The sequence below is a fragment of the Athene cunicularia genome (assembly GCF_003259725.1).
Source record: "Athene cunicularia isolate RWA chromosome 17 unlocalized genomic scaffold, athCun1 chr17_part1, whole genome shotgun sequence".
NCBI lineage: Eukaryota > Metazoa > Chordata > Aves > Strigiformes > Strigidae > Athene > Athene cunicularia.
This window is the reverse complement of record NW_020799122.1, coordinates 9,802,638-9,819,855: the sequence shown is the minus strand read 5'-3', so window position 1 is coordinate 9,819,855 and position 17,218 is coordinate 9,802,638. Positions and strand designations below refer to the sequence as shown.

Here is a 17,218-nt window from a genome sequence, read left to right as displayed (position 1 = left end):
GCCGGAGCTGCGCCCCGGGCCCCTTCACCCCGGGGCCCCTTTCGCCCTGGTACCCCCTTCACCCCAGGCTTCACCCCAGCCCTCCGCCGGGCCGCTGGCGAGCTGTGGGCTAGCTGGCTGGCTGCTCCTCGCACCCCTGTGCCACCGTGTCCCCACCCCAGTCTGTCCCATCACCCGCTCTCCATCGCCCAGTACAGGTTTACACCAGACACTCGCAGCAGGAGCTCAAGTCATGGCACAGGTCTTGAACCATCACCCTGAAGCAGGTTTGCTTTATGCTCCGAGCTCAGACATGATGTTTGAGGCTGCTGAGTCCCCCCGATTTGCTGGCACCGGCCCACCCCTCGCAGCAGCATCCCTGTGAGGCCCGGGGGGTGGCTCGCACCCTCTCCAAGGAGCATCCCAGTACGGGGACACCTCCCCAGGCCACTGTGTCCCCGGTGTGGGGCTGCAGCTTGGGCTGGTTGGGCCGGCGTCCTGCTTGCCCTGTTATTTTGCACACCAAGGGTCGGGGTGCTTCAGGAAGCTCGTCCCGCTCCTCCCCACATGCCCCGCACCGGGTGTCCCGGTCGGACCGGAGCAGCAGGTCGGGATGCGCCGGGCAGCCTGGCACTGCTCCACGCAGGCACCGCTGGCTTTTCACTTAATGACAAAGAGTAACCCCAAAACTGCAGCTGATTAAGCCACTAAATGCACATGTTGTGCACATGATCAGAGGCAGTGCGAGATGTTTTTCAGCAGCTTTATTTGTGTGTGCAAATACCTGCAAAGTGCAGAGGAGGAACTGGGCGCAGCTTTACCCAGGCACCTGCTGAATCACCGCTGCGTGGGCAGGTGGGTGAGGGCAGGGTCGCATCCCTCCGACCAGTATCCCTGAGCCTGGCATATCGCCCTGGCAGCAAAATTCCCCTCTTGCAAAGAGTGCAGAGATTTTTAGGACTTACCCTCTTGACCTTCACACACCAGATCTCACCCAGAAAGATGCTGACTTCAGAGAAATTGCACTATAGCATCGATGGAGGAGAGGAGCAAGGGGCCGTTGGCCCGTTGCCACGGGCTCATGGGCATGCTGGGACCCGAAGACACGTGGCTTCACCCCCAGCTGGGAGACCTGGTACAGTGAGGGGATCTTCTGCCAGTCACTTCTGTTCTCCTGTCCCTAAGATCATAGAATCACAGAATCATGTGGGTTGGAAGGGACCTTAAGGACCATCTAGTCCCACTCCCCTGCCTGTGGGACACCTTCCATAGCCCAGGTTGCCCAAATCCACGTCCAACCTGGCCTTGAACCCTTCCAGGGAGGGGACAGCCACAACTGCTCTGGGTAACCTGTGCCAGAGCCTCACCACCCTCACAGGGAAGAATTTCTTCCTTAGATCTAATCTAAATCTACCCTCTGTCAGTTTAAAACTGTTACCCCTTGTCCTATCCCTAACCCCTGATCAAGAGTCCCTCTCCTTCTCTCCTGCAGCCCCTTTCAGCCCTGGGGGGCCGCTCTAAGGTCTCCCCAGAGCCTTCTCTTCTCCAGATGAACCCCCCAACTCTATCAGCCTGTCCTCGCAGGGGGGTGCTCCAGCCCTCCGATTGCCTTTGTGGCCTCCTCTGGCCCTGCTTGAACAGGTCCATCTCCTTCTGATGTTGTGCCCCCAGAGCTGGACACACACTGCAGGGGGGGGTCTCACGAGCAGAGTAGAGGGGAAGAATCCCCTCCTTCAACCTGCTGGCCACACTTCTCCTGATGCAGCCCAGGACACTGTTGCCTTCCTGGGTTGCAAGCACACATTGCTTGTTCATAGTCAGTTTTCTATCCACTAATATCCCCAAGTCCTTCTCTGCAGGGCTGCCCTCAATCCACTCATCACCCAGCCTGGATTTGTGCTTGGGATTGCCCTGACCCGTGGGCAGGGCCTTGCACTTGGCCTTGTTGAACTTCATGAGGTTCACATGGGCCCTCCTCTCCAGCCTGTCCAGGTCCCTCGGGGTGGCATCCCGTTCAGTTAGTTCTCTTTACAGGGTGCTGCAGACTTGCGGGTGAAGCCTGCAAAGGAGAAATAACTTCATTTAAAGGCTAATTATCATTAATCAGTTGCCAAAGGAAGCTTAAAAGTGTGAGCCAATTACATGTGCTAATGTGCTTTGGGTAGGGAGTGGCTGAAGGGTGTAATTAGAGCCCGGCGGCGGTGTGGACACCCGGTTATTGGACGGTATTTCTGGCCGAGGCTGGTCCCGTCAGCCACATCTGCTGGTGTCGGTAACGGTGGGTACGCACGGCCAAGGCCAGGTCAGTGTGGCAGAGGAGGGACCATGAGCCCTGCGAACACTGCCTAGAGAGATTCACCAAGGGGAGGATAAAAAAAAAATAAAAATCATTAAAAACGCAAGACATGGCAGCTGTGATATCAGCTATTGTTAGATAAGAGCTCCTATTTCAGCCTGATAAAGAACGGGATTTGATGCCTTTGTAGGTCTCAGCAGCCCCAAGTGCTTGGACTTGAGATGCTCCTCTGCCAGGGAGGCATCTCTGGGCCTGGCCCCCATCGTCAGGAGGTTGTACTTGTGGCTTTGGGGGCTTTGGCCTGTCCCGGCGATGCAAGAGAAGCCCCTGGGAGGGAGGGGAAAGCCAGGGGAGTGTCTGGGCTCTGACCACCAGCCTTCACTTCAAGCTGCAGACAGTGTCCACCAGCCTCCGTCTGTCTCCCACAGACCTTCCTTTCTTAAATCCAGGTTCATGAAGTCCTGGGCTTGTCTCTCTTTGTCGCAGGGATAAACTGGCTTTTTCTTGCTAGCCCAGACACACACAGGAGCTGCTGCTAGAGGTGAAAATCGTCCCGCTACAAATCAAGGGAAGAGTTAAGCCTGGTCAGCGTGACTGTGATAGTGCAAGTTCCTCCTTCTGTTTCAGGAATGGGAAAAAAAATTGCACCATTTGGTAAAACCCCAGCTGAGCATCAGCAGTGGTGCTCAGCCCTTTGGGGTGGTGGGTGCATGGACCTGCTGAAGATGGGGGTGCCCCAGCCCCTCTCTGCCCCTTCACCCCAAGCCAGTTCCTAGCTCTACCTTTCCCTTGGCCTCTCTTCCAGATGTCCTTCTACTTCTCGGACACGGCAGTGCTGCTCTTTGACTTCTGGAGCGTCCACACCCCCACAGGTAGGCTGCCAGCCCCAGCCCAGCCCCGAGACACCCGTCTGTCTGTCCATCACCAGCTGTGCTCTCTGCCCAGGGAAAAGCCATGGCGGGGGGGTTGGATGATCCATTAGGTCTTTTCCAACCCAAACTATTCTCTGATCCTGTGATGTGGGGCAGAGAAATGAACAGTGGCTTTGCATTTCTGGCAAGAGCAGTGTTAGCGATGGGCTGGGAGGGGGGAGAGCAGGGCCCCCACCCAGCATCAGTGCTGGGGCACTTACTGCATGGGAGGATCGGGCAGAGCCGTGATGAGCTCCACACAGCGCTCACCCCGCAGCCCGGAGGGCACAGCCCAGTTTTGGCTGACCCTACCCTCTCCTACCATGATGAGCCGTGCTGTGCTCTGGTAATGCCCCGGGGGGGGGTGATCCCCCCAGGCCAAGAGCAGCAGGCAGGGAGGTGTGGGAAGCATCACCTCCCAGCCTGCCACCCCCACCAGGTCACTCAGTGATGGCTCAACTTCCCTTTTTTTTTTTTTTTTTTTTTTAAATTATTGTCCCAGCATCATATTTCAACCCCCACATTTTTGTGGAGTTGATGCAAAGATGCTTATTTTTTTCAGAGCAACTCTCTCCAAAACATACTCCCTTGGAGTTTAGAGGGGGGATTGGGCTAAATACACCATTTCCCAACACTTCACAAACCTGCTGCCTGCTGCTCCAGCCCAACCCCAGTCCCAGGAGCTCTCCATTCCTTCCACCTTACCCCATGGATATGCCCAAGTGCTCTGTGCTGGGACCCGCTGTGCCTCCCCTCTTGCTCCCACACCCCATCTCCCAACGGTGTGCAGCAATGGGCAGCAGCGGGGTGTTTCTCATGCAGGGATGGCACTCTCGGTGCTGGTGATCCTGCTGCTGTCGATGCTTTACGAAGCCGTCAAGATGGGCAAGGCTGTGCTGCTGCGGCGGGCGCTGCTGGCTCTGCCCCGCAGCCTCAGCCGGGAGTCGCTGATGGAGCCGGAGGAGGGGGACACCGGCCCCGCACAGGGCAGGTACTGCAGGGCCCCCTCTGCCCCCGCCCGGCGGGGCTGTGGGGGGCTCAGGGAGGGGTGTATGGCCCCTGGGCCAGTGCAGGAGAGGAGCAAGGTTCTAAAGAGACAGTCGTGGAGTAACAGGCTCCCAGGACAGGGGTCTGTGGACAGCCTCGGGAAGTGGCCCCGAGGCATCCCAGCCTCTCCAGGTACTTTGGGAGATGCTCAGGGACTTTTTCAGCTGTCTTAAATGCTCGTGTTCCCCCTGGAGCCCCCATGGGTGCAAGGAGGGTCCTCGTGGTTTGGGGATGGGCACAAGCAGCGACTCAGGCACCCCAGCAAGGCTGGCCCGGGCATTCCCTTCGCAGCACAAGCCATTTGAGCCAAGCCTTGGGTTTTTTCTATTGTGTTTAATCCCAGACCATGCCTGAGGCTGTTCTTACTGCCAACCTCTTAATAATATCCTCCCTGTTCCTTTGGAGCAGGATTTCCCCCTGCACTGCCATTTGCAGACCCATCCCTCTGCCCGTTCCCCAAACCCATCTCCAGCTGCTCCTGGCCATGGGGGGGCTGCCGGCTGCCCCAGCCACTCACTGATGGGGTTTCCCATCTCCTTTCACAGGTGGTTTCAGTACCATGTTGGCCAGACGCTGTTCCACGTGGTGCAGGTGGTGCTGGGCTACATGGTGATGCTGGCTGTCATGTCCTATAACGCCTGGATCTTCCTTGGGGCCATCATAGGCTCCACGTTGGGCTATTTTGTGGGGTACCCCCTGCTCGGTCGGGGCTAGGTGTTCCTCCAGGATGGCGGATGATGTGCTCCACAACTCCTGCTACTTTGTCTGGAATAGCTGCTGTCACTTTTGCTGGGTCTGTCCTTGTCTCCGTGCTCTGCGGGATGCAGCATCCCAGGGACTTGCTGCAGGGACCCTCAGTGCTGGCCCGACTTGGGGGGGAGACACTGGGCAAGGGGAGCCCTGTGGCCAGCACTCTGCCACGCTGCCACTGCCACCATCCTTGGCGGGTGGCTGTCCTCCAGCTCTCAGGGAGCTTTGGCTGGTGATGACGGCGGTGGGACTCTGGACATTTCCTTCTCCCCTCACTTCTCTGGGGGGTTCATCCTGGCTGGAACAGGGACCTCCCAGGGAAGGGGATGTGCTGGGGACAGGCACTGCTGCCCTCCTGCCCAGAGCTGCCCTGCACTAAGCCCCTCTTCACACAGTGCCTTCTGGGGATGATGGGGGTCCTGCTGCACACCCCCCCCCCCCATAGTGCTTCAGGGACGGGATCGGAGCAGCCACTGAGCTGTTGGTGTGGCTGTACTGTGGGGAAGCTGCTGCTGTGGGTGCCACTTGCTGCTTCCTTGGGACACCCCTTTTAATAAAACCTTCTGTCGTTTGGCTTCTGGATTGTGTGGATGCTGGGTGGTCTTAGGATGTGACACCTCCCCAGTCACAGTGGGAGTGGGGACCCCCAGCCCTCCCCCTCTAGCACAGCCCCAGGGGGGCAGTTCAGGAATAAGACAGTCTCCTCTGGCTTTAAATAAAGCTTTTCCATTTTATTAATTATTATAAGCATATTTTTAAACATTTGTATAACTTTCTTAATAAAATATCCTGGAAGAGACAGGTTTTAAGTTCCCAAAGCAAGGCACTTTGGGGGGCCTCCCAAGTGGGTTAGGCTGGGCACCCCCCTTAAGAGGCAGAAACAGCGGCACCTAAAATACAGGCAAGTGTCGGGGTGCTGGTCCCTGCTCTGCACACACACACGTCTCATGCTCAGAAGTCCTGCCAACCCCCCACTAGCTCGGGGGCTTTTAGCATCTCTGTGTCAGGGCTGCACCAGTCCCGTCCCCCTCCCCATGGCAGGCAGGGCTGCTGGGGTGCCAGCAAACTGCTGCTAAAGCACTAGTTCTTTGCTTGACCATCACAGCGGGCGCAAAGCCCGAAGAGCTGGAGAAATCATCTGTGCATGGTGCTGGGGAGCTCCGGGGGGGGCAGGAGCTGGGGTCACCCCGCTGCACGGTGAGCCTGAGCCCAGAGGCAGCCCAGTCCTGCCAGGCAATGCTGGAGACATTGTGTGAGTGCCATTCTCCCTGCTAAGTTTTTACTCTGACCTTAAATAGCTGCTAGAACACCCCAGGTGAGGGTGACCAGAGGCGGGTGCTGTGAGCCCGGCCCGGGACCCATGAGCCCATGCCTGCCCCAGCTCTCGCCCCATCGGCAGTGGTTCAAGCCACCCAGCATTGCTGTACCCCTGCCATGCCCCCCAGCCACTCTCATGTTTTCCATCATCCCCCGTGGCCCCGCTCCCACTGGCACTCCCAGAGCCAGCTGGGTGGGATGGTGGTGGGCAGGCTCCCAGGAAACTCCCCGGGCTGGGGCAGGTAACGGCCCCCAGAGCAGCAGGGAGCATCCCGCACACCCAGCCACAGCGGGGCTAGTGCCGGCTCCCCCCGGCAGCCCCAGGCACTTGTGCTGGGGGGCAGATAAAGCATCTCTTCAGTAAAAAAGAAGAAAGTAAGGCAGAAGAAGGACAGAGCAGAGCCCAGGGGGTGCCCCATGCCGGACCAGGGGCCTCCCCCAGTCCGACCCAGTAGGACCACTTGGCTGTGGCCAGCCCCGTGCAGCAATGGGGACCCCCCCGGCTAGGCAATAAGGTCTCGGTGTTTCCCATCCCCTCCCTCTCCCGCAGCGCTGCTCTCCATCCCTGGCAGCACAGCGGGTCCTATTCCCCCTACCCCAACCCCCGGTGTCACCAGGGCCAGTCCATGGTGGGGGGGGGCCCGGGGCTAGAACTCAGTCTGCACCCCCTCACCGCTCTCTGTCGTGCCCATGGGCTGTGGGGGGCTACACTCACTGCACGCGGGGGCCACCTCCTCGCCTGTCTCCTTGTCACTGGGCTGATGGCAAGGTGTCCCGGCGGATGGTGACAGGGTCTCGGCTCTGGGTGCAGGTGATGCTGGGGTGGCACAGGGCACCTTGGCCTCTGATGGAACATCAGCTCTTGGTTTGGGGGACGCTGGTGTGGCTTGGTGCATGCTGGCCCCTGATGGGACGTCGCCTCCAGGCACAGGTGATGCTAGCATGGGGGATGCTGGTGCAGCACATGTCACACCAGGCCCTGAGGGGACCTCTGCTGCAGGCACAGGTGATGCTGCAGTGGTGCCGTGCACCCCGTTCCCCTCACTGGCTGGACCTTGGCGGGGCCCATCACCCGGGACAGACACTGCCACCACCTCCTCAGTGGCACCGCGCTCTCGTGTGGCATTGGTACCGTTCGTCAGCCGCTCCTCTGCCTTGACGCCATCCCCGAGGCTCTCCTTCACCAGCATCCTCCGGATCTCCTCCACCCCATCCGAGGAGCTCGGCAGCACCCCAGGGTCCGGCTCCTCTGGCTCCCGCGGCTCCGGGGAGCCAGGCTGCAGCAACGACTCAGCACCCACCTCGTAGGGCAGGACCCCCTCATCGTCTTGGATCACTGACACCACTTGCTTGGCCCTGCGGCGCTTGTCAGCCTCTGGCTCAGCCTCGGGCTGCCCACTGTACTCCTCGCCCCAGTCGATGGGGATGCCCTCGCCCAGGAGGTGCAGGTTGGGATCACTGTTGTGCATGACCATGCTGTCACGGTACAGGTTGTGCTTCCGCTGCACGGCTGCCTCCTTCACAGCTGGGGGCACCGAGAGAGATGTCAGATGGGCTGGGGGCATGGGGCAGCGCCCACTAGGTTTGGGTACCTCTCCCTTGGGTGTAGGGTGCAGGGAGAGGTATCCAGAGCTGGGCAGAGGGTTCAACATCCCACCCACTGCTCAACCCTGTCAGCAGGAAGTTCAGGTGGAAATGCTGCTCCTGGTACAGCCCCCAGCATCTTGCACAGCATCACCCCCTCCTCCAGCCCCCGGCACCCATCATGGGCCCTCCAGGTGCTGTCGAGCCCAGGCTCAGCTTACACTGACTCAGCCCAGCACTCACCACCCAGGCTGCTGGGGCCCCCCAGGGCTCAGAGCTGAGTGGGTCCAGGCTCCCTGGCGCTGCAGGACCCTACCTTGCATGATGTCTTTCATCACCGACTGTAGCACGACCTCCTCGTAAGTGTTCTCCACCAGGATGAAGCTGGCAAAATCCTCGAAGATCAGCTCCTGAAATTTGGCTAATTCCTGCCGCAGGGGAGAGGCCGCTCAGCCCAGGGGGACAGGAGGCAGTGAAGCTCCAGCCCATCTGTAGGGGAGGATGGCCCTTCCCCAACACCCTAAATTTTACCCTCTTACCCCCTTGCAGGTCGGTGCCAGCTTTTTCAGCAGGAAGGGGATGGTGATCTGCAGCAGGGCCTCCCTGAAGAACTTCTTCCGCACGGTGCTGCTGTCATAGTCATATTTCTGGGGTGCGAGCAAGAGGGCAGCCCCAGGTCAGTGAGGGTTGTGGGCCAGCAGCTCCCCTGCCCGTGGGCACAAGCCACCCCCCAACCCATTTGCATGCATGTGAGCAGGTTCCTCTGCCCCTTGCAACCTTCTCTCCAGCCAGTTCCTGCGGTGCCTGATCCTGGGTTAGAGCCGGTTCCTCCACTGCTGTTTGCAGAAAGGTTTTTAGGCCAGTCTGAACCCCAGGTGGCTTTTACAGTGATGCATGTGGTCAGAGGGGACCTGGCTCCTCCAAGTGGTTTCCCACTCACCTGCCCCACATCCCAACAAAATTCATGAAAAGCTCAATATAAAAATCTATTTCCCAAGAAGACTTCTATTAAAATCTGAAAGGTCACTCCTGTCCTGTTCCCCAGGATTCTGGCCTGTGGAGTAAGGCCACTGAAGGCCATCAAAGCCCCTGACCTGCCACCCCTCACCTTGAGCACCCTCTCGAGGATGCGCTGGATGGACTTGCACAAGTCGTCTTTGCCCTGCAGCTTCCCCAGCTCCTGATGGAGAAGCGTCTCAAACGTGTACACGGCATCATCCATTTGCTGTAAGCAGAGGCAGATGGTCAGGGGGACCCAAAGGGACCAACCACGGAGGTGAGCAGGGGGCTCTTTTGGGCACTGCCACACAAAGATGAGCCTTCATGCTGGCAAGGTCCCCAGCATCCCAACGTGGCATCCACGGGCTCCACCCTGGGGACCAAGGGTGCTGGGGGAAGAGGGTGCCCAAAACTCGTTTGCATTCCCCTCCTTCTACACTCCGCTCCAGAATTGGGTTACTGGCCTTGCTGGTGCCAGTGGGCTCAGTGACAAAGGCACAGCCATGCTGTGATGCCCAAGCCTGGGTGCTGAGTCCATGTTGGAAGGGTACCCCACACTGCTGCCCACCCGTTGTCTCCTTCCCTTGGCTCCAGACCAAAGGGGGTGGCCAGATCCACCACACACCTGTAGCTGGGTGCCAACAGCATGAAAGTCCCCGAGACAGGACAGCTATCCCATCCAAATCCCTGCCTGAGTTGGACCTGCTCTGCATCTGGTTCCCACCCCTCAGTGCTCAGCCCAGGGGGACATGGGAGGACCCCGGTCCCCGTCCCACCTGTCTCATGTGGATCTGGGCCCTCTGTTTGAAGACAGATGTGCTGGAGACATCGAATCGCTGCTGAAGCCCCTCCAATTTCAGCTGGTCCATCTTCTCATAGCATGACTGCATCTTGACGGGGTGGAAGGCCAGGTGGGAAAGCTTCTCCATGTACTGGGGATAAAGGCAAGCTCAGCAGGGCAGGCCAGCCTCTCTGCATGCTCAGGGCTGGGACACACCACCCCACATGGGTTCATCCCCATGTATTTTTTCAGCCTGGAGTCCCCCAGCACTGTCCACGCTGAGAATGGCAGCAGGACTGGCCCTGCCACCTCTAAGCCCACCAGAGCATTGCCAGGTCTCACCTCCACCAGCTTCTCCAGGCCACCTTCGTTGACAATGTTCATGTTCATGTCTGTCACCTCCTTGAAGAACACCTCTCGCACCTCAGCAAAGCCCTGGCTCGTGGGGGTCATCAGGGCCTCCAGGATGGAGGAGATGTAGGGCTGGACGTGGTTACGGACGCAGATCTCCGCTTTGGGGAGGACGAACGCTGGGCAGAGAATGGGAGTGAGCGTGGTGAGGCTCCTGCTCTACCCTTGCAGCTCTGCAAATCAGGTCCTAAACCCACCCTAGGGAGCGGAACCTGCTCCTCCAGGAAAGGTCTCACAGACTTACAGGACAATGCAAAGTGTTCTTGCAGGGGGCCCTTGATCTCTATTGAACCTGTTCCTGCCTCACTGCCTGGTTTGGGGGGGTCACTTCCCACCTTGTCCCCCACCTCCTGGGACAATGCCAGTGAGGAATGTGCACCCTGGCCACTGCAACTGCTGGCATCTCCATAAGCGTTCCAGGCTATGCTGGCAGGAGCCATGCTGCACCCCAGAGACAGCCACACCTTGGTGAAACAGTGCTGATGCCATGCCAGGAGCCAGTCACGGACACAGCTACGCACATCCAGGTCCACGCATCTCCCCACAGGGCTCTACCTCGGATCTTGCTGGCCAAGTGCTCCTTGGAGGTAATGATCTGGTCCATGTCCGTGCGGATGGTGCTCTCCATCTGGGGCCGCTCCTGTTCGCACTTGGCCATCACTGCATCGTACTGGGCCTTGGTCTGCTCATAGACCATCCTATAGACGGCATCTGAGATCTGGTGAGGGAGAGATGGGGTGTTCAGCTGACCCTACACCCCCTGCTGCTGCCGCTAACCGTCACCTCCAGCCTGCAGGATCTGCTGAGCCTTCCCTCATGCCCTGACCGGACCCCTCCTCGCAGCCTGGCAGTAGGTTTTTCACACCAGGGATCCCGATCCCTCACCTGGGTGAGATGAAGATCCCATGGTGCAGAAGCTGCTTTGAAGTGTGGCCCAGAGCCAAGCACTGCCTCCATCAGCCAACCTGCCCCAGGCAGGGCAGGGTATGATGCAGGTCCGGGGATGCTGATGGTCTGAGCAGGAGAGCCCCTGACCCATTTGAAAGCTGCTCCCTGCCCTGCTCAGCCTGCCTGGGGTCTCAGGACCCAACACCATGAGCAGGATGTGGCCGCTCACTGAGGCTTCACGCTCACTTTGCAGCCAAACACCGTGATTTTGGGGCCGGCAGGAGGCAGAGCCGTCCCACCCCTCCCTCCCTCAGGTTTCCCAGCTTTGCAGCTAAGACCACAGCTACTGAAAAAGCACTGTTTGTGTGTTTTCAGGCTGCTCCAGTGGCACATTATGAGCCTGTGGTAATCATCTACCAGCTTTTAAGGTTTCAACAGGCAGTTTTGAAGAGCCCTCGGTCTTTCGCAAGGGTTCAGGCTGGATTTAGCCTGTGCTGCTCTAAAAATGGCTCGCTAAATATAGCCAGGACGGGCTTCACTCTGGGGCTGGGCTTCCTCCTGTTTGCTTCCCTCACCCCAGGGACAAGGCAGCGCAGGCAGGGATGGGCAGGGCTGCTCACAGGGGCACAACAAGGAGCTTTATAAAGCCACAGTGGAGAATAAGGACAGCTTCTTTGGCAGGGGCCAAGAGAGGGGGCAACCCGGGGGAGGTGGCACTGGCTCTGACAAGCAGGAAAGGGGGAAGGGAAGTGGCAACGCAGCCCCCAAAGCAGAGGCAGGGCAGGCAGGGGGAGGGCAGGTGACAGTGACCCCCCCAGCAGCCCCAGCCCCACACCTGGATCCAGGTCCGCTGGCGCTCCTGAGCCTTGCCCTTCAGCCGGGGGCCGATGGTGGTCCTCAGCTCGGGGAGCAGCTCCTCCATCACCAGGTTGCTCAGGACCTGTGAAGGCAGGAGGCTTTGGGGACCCTGCTCAGCCCACAGTCCCCCCCACACCAGCCCTGGGGGGACAGGTCCTCACCTGGGTCTCGTTGCCACACAGCATGTCCCAGGTGCCGTACTGCTCCTTCGCCTGGCGGTACATGCGGACAGCGTCCGTGAAGGCTGGAGCCTCCACTTTGGAGTCCTCCGAGATCCCTGGGGAGGGGATGGGGGACATGAGTGGGCAGCCCGGCATGGGGAGCGAGGGGCAGGCCAGCTCCTTGTGGCATCCCCAGCCCTCCTTTTGCAGGGGGTCCCCCACACCCTCAGACCCACATGAGGAGCTCAGGGCTGTCACCAGCCACCGTCTGTCTGGGGTGGGGGGCAGCAGTCTCCCAGACACACCAGCAGCTGGGGGGGCTCCCACTCTGTCCACAGACTGATCCCCTCCAGAGCCAGAGCAAAGTCATGGAGGCACCCAGGAGCAGGGGCGCAGCAGAATGGGGGGGCTCAGTGAACCCCAATGGTGTGTGAGGACCCAGGTGCTCAGCAAACCCTGAAGGCATGTCAGGAGCAGGGGTGCAGCAGGACCTGGGGGCTCAGCAAGCCCCTGCAGTGTCTGGGGATCCAGGGGCTCAGTGAGCCCCAAAGGCACAGCAGAAGCAGCGGCTCACCAGCATGGGGGGGACTCAGTGAGCCCACCAGCACCACAGGATGGGGCAGCCGGGGGGGCTGGAGGAAGGGGAGGCCCTGCAGGGAGCGGCACAGCTTGGGAGGAAGAGGAAAGAGGCCGAGAGGTGTTGGGCTGAGTCAGGGCCCGGTCTCCAAGCCAGCCCTGTGGGAGTCACGCTGGGCTCTGCCTGGCTGGGCTGCCCCTGACATCACTGAGTCACTGCAGCATGGCTTGTGGGGCCACCAGCATCAGGGGGGCTCCAGTGTCACCCCCACCTTCCCGCAGCACCCATCAGGAGGAGGGGCAGGGTGCTGGGAGCCCACAGTCACATCCCATGTGGAGGAGGAGGAGGAGATAGGGGCAGTGGATGGGCAGGACAGCCCAGGAGCCCACTGGCACACATCCCATGTGTGTCCCTGCCTCGTTCCAGCCTCTCCGGGCTCTGGTGCCTCCCAGCTGGAGAGAAACACTCCTGGGAGTGAACCCCTCCCCACCAGCACCCCAACTCCCCTCCCCATGCCCAGCAACCTAGCAGGAGTGAAGCAGGATGGGACTGAGTCCAGGGTGGCCCTGTGGCAAAGGGTTCCCCAGCAGAGCCACCCTGCTCAGATGCTTCCCACAGCAATGACAGTGGAGGGTCGTGGCACAGCCCTGGACCTCCCAGCAAGCTGCTGTTCTGGGGAGACACAGCCAGGGGTGGCTTCTCTCCTTCCAAGGACAGCCCAGGGTAGGGAGCGGATCTTTTCCAAGGCACACAGATTTTTCTAAGATGATTACATTTAACTCCAAGCCTAAGAAGCTTTTCCTAAGGGGCAGCTTAATATACAGGGGAAAAAAATGCTGAGAAAGTGAAGTCTGACCCTTTCTCAGTGCTCGGTGGGAGCCAGAGCAGGGCTGAACTTGCAGGGGCCACTGCTTCTCCATCCACGGCTCCTTGCAGCTCAGCATCACCTCCCGGGTGGGGCAGCCTGGTATGGGCCTCAGTGCCCCCCAACAGAGCTGCTGTGGCCAAACTTCATCCTACAAACCATGCAGAGAGCGGGGCAGGATTTGTCCCCCGAGAAGCTTTTGTCCCTGCGTTGACACAGCGCTTGGGGATATGGTGTAGTTGGGAACTGTCAGTGTGAGGTTAACGGTTGGACTGGATGATCTTCAAGGTATTTTCCAACCTGGATGATTCTGTGATTCTGAGAAGCCACCTGGATCTGTCCAGCCAGGGCCACTTGTCCCTGGCTCAGCCCAGAGCACAGTGGGCTCCGGCTGCAAGGAGCCAGCCTCAGGGAGAAGCAGACGTGGCTGGCTGCAAGGAGACATCAAGCCACTTCACAGGGCAGATTTAATGAGTTTGCTTCATTAATATGTGGCTAATTAAGCGGAGATCTGAGCTCGCCTTGTCAGGGTTGGGAAGTAACTGCCCAAGCCTGGACCCTATGCTGGAAAGGCTCCCAGGGTGATGGTGGACCACAGGATCACTGGAATGCTACACCTCGACTTTTTCAAAGTCATGGCACAGGATGATCTCCTCTCAGTGCGGGAACAGTGCTGAAGAAGAAATGTGAGTTTGAAGCCGCTTTTTGCCCAAACCACAGCTGGACGGGGCAGCTTGCCCGCAACTAGGGGCAAGAGCCTGCGGGGTGGGCACTGCTCCGGCCCCGCATGCCACCATACAGGGCAAGGGATACTCTCAGGGCAGCCAAGGACACCCAGGCTCCAGGGAAACCAGGCTGGACCCCTCCTGCATGAGGAACAATGTTGCATGTCCTTGGTCCTTATAGAAGAGCTGGTGTGACAAAAATACAGTCTTAAAAAGGGAGGTGAAAATTCAAAAAAAAAAAAAAAAGATAAATTGCTCGACAACAACAAAAGAGCTTTCATGAAACTTGAAACAGTATCTCAGACCTTGCAGGAGCAGTGAGGGGCAGAAATGGGGCTTGGGAGGGAAGAACCATCTCACAGAGAAATCCAGGCTGTAGAAATGCAGAAACCTGCCACTGCCCACCCCTGTAAGTTATTTTCATCACATGCTGAGAAGAAGGAGAGGGAGGAGAGGATTTAATGGCACAACACTGGCTGGCACTTGGGATAGCAAAGGGGCTCACTTCTCTCTCCCACAGCAGCACCCAGCAGCCAAAGAGGGGAAATTAAAGAGAAATAAACTGGATTTTTGTTAGTAAGAGAGATCAATTCCTATTTTATCAGGAGCTAGTTTTGCTCGCAGTGCCCAGGCTTTGTGTGTCCAGCACAGGGGATCCTGGGGTGCTGAACTGCACGCAGCAATGATGCTGCAGCAGCATCCCAGGGGGATGAGTGGCTGGAGGGGTCACTGTTCCCAGCCCCCCGCAAAGGAGTCCAGGGCCGTGGTGAGATGCAGGGAGATGCTCCTCCTGACAAGCTCAGACACCCCCAGCTCACCAACAGCACATGGATGTGTTTTGTAGAGAGAACACCAAAAGGAAGGGAAAGAGCAAAGCTTTCAGTTGATTTAATCTAACATGGGAGGAGGGAAACCCTCACCGAAACCCAGGCTCTGGATCCAACCCCATTACTCCATTCCCTAAACAGTAGCTCCAGCAAAACGAGGGCTACAAAGAGCTCCCAGGAGTGAAAGAAGCACTTAAAAACTAGGCAGCATTGATCTTTGCCCACTAAAAGACATGATTTTGAGCAGGTTTCAGCACTGGCACCCCAGGAAACTTCTCACCATCTAAGACGCCACCAGGACCTGGGTCTCAGCCCAGGAGCTCACAGGCCACAGCCAAGCAGGAAAATCGTGTTTTCCTGCCAGAGTATCGCTGACGTGTGAGGCAGGTCCTGCCTCCACCCCGGCCCCTCGCAGCCCTGCACCTCTCTGCCCGCAGCCCGGGCTGCCCTCACTTGACAGTGCCCGGGCGGTGCCAGCGGGGCAGGGAGCAGGACTGTGGGGTTTGGAGTTTTGATGACTTTAATTACCAAATATTTTCTACCTCAGGGTTAAAAATAGGCATCAGGGTTTCTCTTGAGCCAGGCTCCGTGCTGGCTCCTGCAAATGGTGCCTGCCCTGGTGCAGGCATCGCCTTCCTTACGGGCAGTGGGATGCCCCGGGCATCTGGATCCCTCCCACTCTGCCCCCTCGCTCAGGGATAGAGGATGAGATGCTCAGTGGTGCTCAACAACTCCCAGCCAATTCCTCCTCTTAACCTCCAAATCATCACCTTTTGCCCAAAACCCAACCCAACCACTGCAGGGTCCCCAGCACCCTCTCTGGAGCAGGAGGACGATGCTCTCCCCACCCCGGAGCCCCCATGTGTGGTCCCCCCCAAGCCCAGCATCGCTCACCATTGTTGCAGTGCCGAACGCAGTCCTGGAAAACCGCCCGCCACTTCTCCTGCTCCTTGCCTGTCATCACGCAGAAGTAATAGTGCCGGGAGTAGGGGTGCCAGAGGATGAGGGGGAAATCCGTGGGGCACTTCAGGATGGGGGAGTGACCCGATTTCGGTGTCACACCTGTGGAGGCGGGAAGGATGCTTTGAGGAGCAGACGGGGCAGGACAGGGGTGGGGATGCTGCAGGGTTGGGGGTGTCCATCTTGCCCAGCATTTGGGTCTGGGGGTGCAGCAGGAGCACACAAGACCCCTCAGCTCCTTCCCAGTGCCTTTGCTGTGAATTCTACCAAAAACACGGGGCAAAAGAAGTTCAAAGAGGCTTGTTCTTCCAAAAAGGAAATCCAAAGTAAAAAAAAAAATAATTAAATTTAAAAATCATTATTTCCAGCACAAAACACTCCCTGGAGCTGCTGGCCTGCTGTTTCAGCAGCTCCTGCCTCACTCCCTCGGGGCTGCCCTGGTCTTCAGGTACATGGGGCAGGACGATGGTGAGCGGGGTGGTGGCCACTCCTCCTGGGGGTCTGGATGGAGGAACAAGAGCTGCTGCCTTTGCCCAGTGCTGCCAGGAAAGGGAGGTGGCAGCAGCATGGGGCAGCTCTCATGGAACTGCAGACATATTTTCCTTCCTTCCCCAGCAGCTGCAGCAGGACCAGGGTAGCAGACACCTCACGCTTCACCCTACACCCATGGGGGGAAACAGAGCTGTTCCTCCCTACAGCTCCACACCCCGAAACCACCCCATAGGGATGCCTACATCCCAAAACCATCCTTCCCAAAGGTCCGCAAGGGATGTCCAGCAGCATCAGGGTGCAGAAGAACCCAAGCATTCCTCCTCATCCTGCAGCCACTCACCAGGCAGGCTGCTGTTCACCAGCTCCAGGTACTGGTCCACGGAGGTGAGGATCTTGTAGCCAGCGCTGTTGACCTGCAGGCGGGGTGGCAGGTCCCGCTCATAGGCCTGAGCAGAAAAAAGGTGGTCATGGATGATGGGCAGCACTGCCACACCACCACAGCAATGGGGTGTCCCCCTTTGGAGCTGTGCCCACGGAGACAAGCGGAAGGGTGATGCCCCTCACCAGTTTGTTCTCATAGAGGACCAAGCCATAGTTGTGCGGGACCACGCAGAAGCGGTTCCTCCACTTCTTGTTCTCCTCGATGTACTGGAAGAGGTTGCCTGAGTAGATGACATGGTCCTCCAGCGGGACCTGTGGGGAGGAGACACATGGTGGATGGCACGGGGAGGGGAAGAAAGGGGGGACAGGTGACAGCCTGGCTCGGGGAGCTCAGCAAGGTCTGTAGTGG

The 17,218-nt window shown here is 58.7% G+C and overlaps 2 protein-coding genes across 3 annotated transcripts in view; one reads left to right on the top strand and one right to left on the bottom strand.

The window, feature by feature from the left end:
- The first annotated feature begins 1,925 nt into the window (after nucleotides 1–1,925).
- Nucleotides 1,926–5,652, top strand: SLC31A2 (solute carrier family 31 member 2). The gene is made up of 3 exons (XM_026860262.1): nucleotides 1,926–3,147; nucleotides 4,009–4,177; nucleotides 4,779–5,652. Exons 1-3 carry the CDS (start codon nucleotides 3,081–3,083, stop codon nucleotides 4,945–4,947), a joined length of 405 nt encoding a protein of 134 aa, XP_026716063.1. The 5' UTR covers nucleotides 1,926–3,080; the 3' UTR covers nucleotides 4,948–5,652.
- A 92-nt stretch (nucleotides 5,653–5,744) lies between these two features.
- Nucleotides 5,745–17,218, bottom strand: part of FAM129B (family with sequence similarity 129 member B) — a 31,058-nt gene continuing 19,584 nt past the window's right edge. The window contains exons 3-14 of one of the 2 annotated variants that reach the window (XM_026860260.1): nucleotides 16,993–17,121; nucleotides 16,769–16,874; nucleotides 15,871–16,038; nucleotides 11,983–12,098; nucleotides 11,799–11,903; nucleotides 10,631–10,793; nucleotides 10,007–10,194; nucleotides 9,660–9,815; nucleotides 8,993–9,109; nucleotides 8,424–8,531; nucleotides 8,201–8,312; nucleotides 5,745–7,825 (exon numbers count right to left, since the gene is read on the bottom strand). In XM_026860260.1, coding sequence (XP_026716061.1) covers nucleotides 6,948–7,825; nucleotides 8,201–8,312; nucleotides 8,424–8,531; nucleotides 8,993–9,109; nucleotides 9,660–9,815; nucleotides 10,007–10,194; nucleotides 10,631–10,793; nucleotides 11,799–11,903; nucleotides 11,983–12,098; nucleotides 15,871–16,038; nucleotides 16,769–16,874; nucleotides 16,993–17,121 — 2,346 coding nt within the window. In that variant the 3' untranslated portion in view covers nucleotides 5,745–6,947. The remainder of the gene's footprint in view (nucleotides 7,826–8,200; nucleotides 8,313–8,423; nucleotides 8,532–8,992; nucleotides 9,110–9,659; nucleotides 9,816–10,006; nucleotides 10,195–10,630; nucleotides 10,794–11,798; nucleotides 11,904–11,982; nucleotides 12,099–15,870; nucleotides 16,039–16,768; nucleotides 16,875–16,992; nucleotides 17,122–17,218) is intronic. The other variant, XM_026860261.1, reaches the window with a different exon arrangement.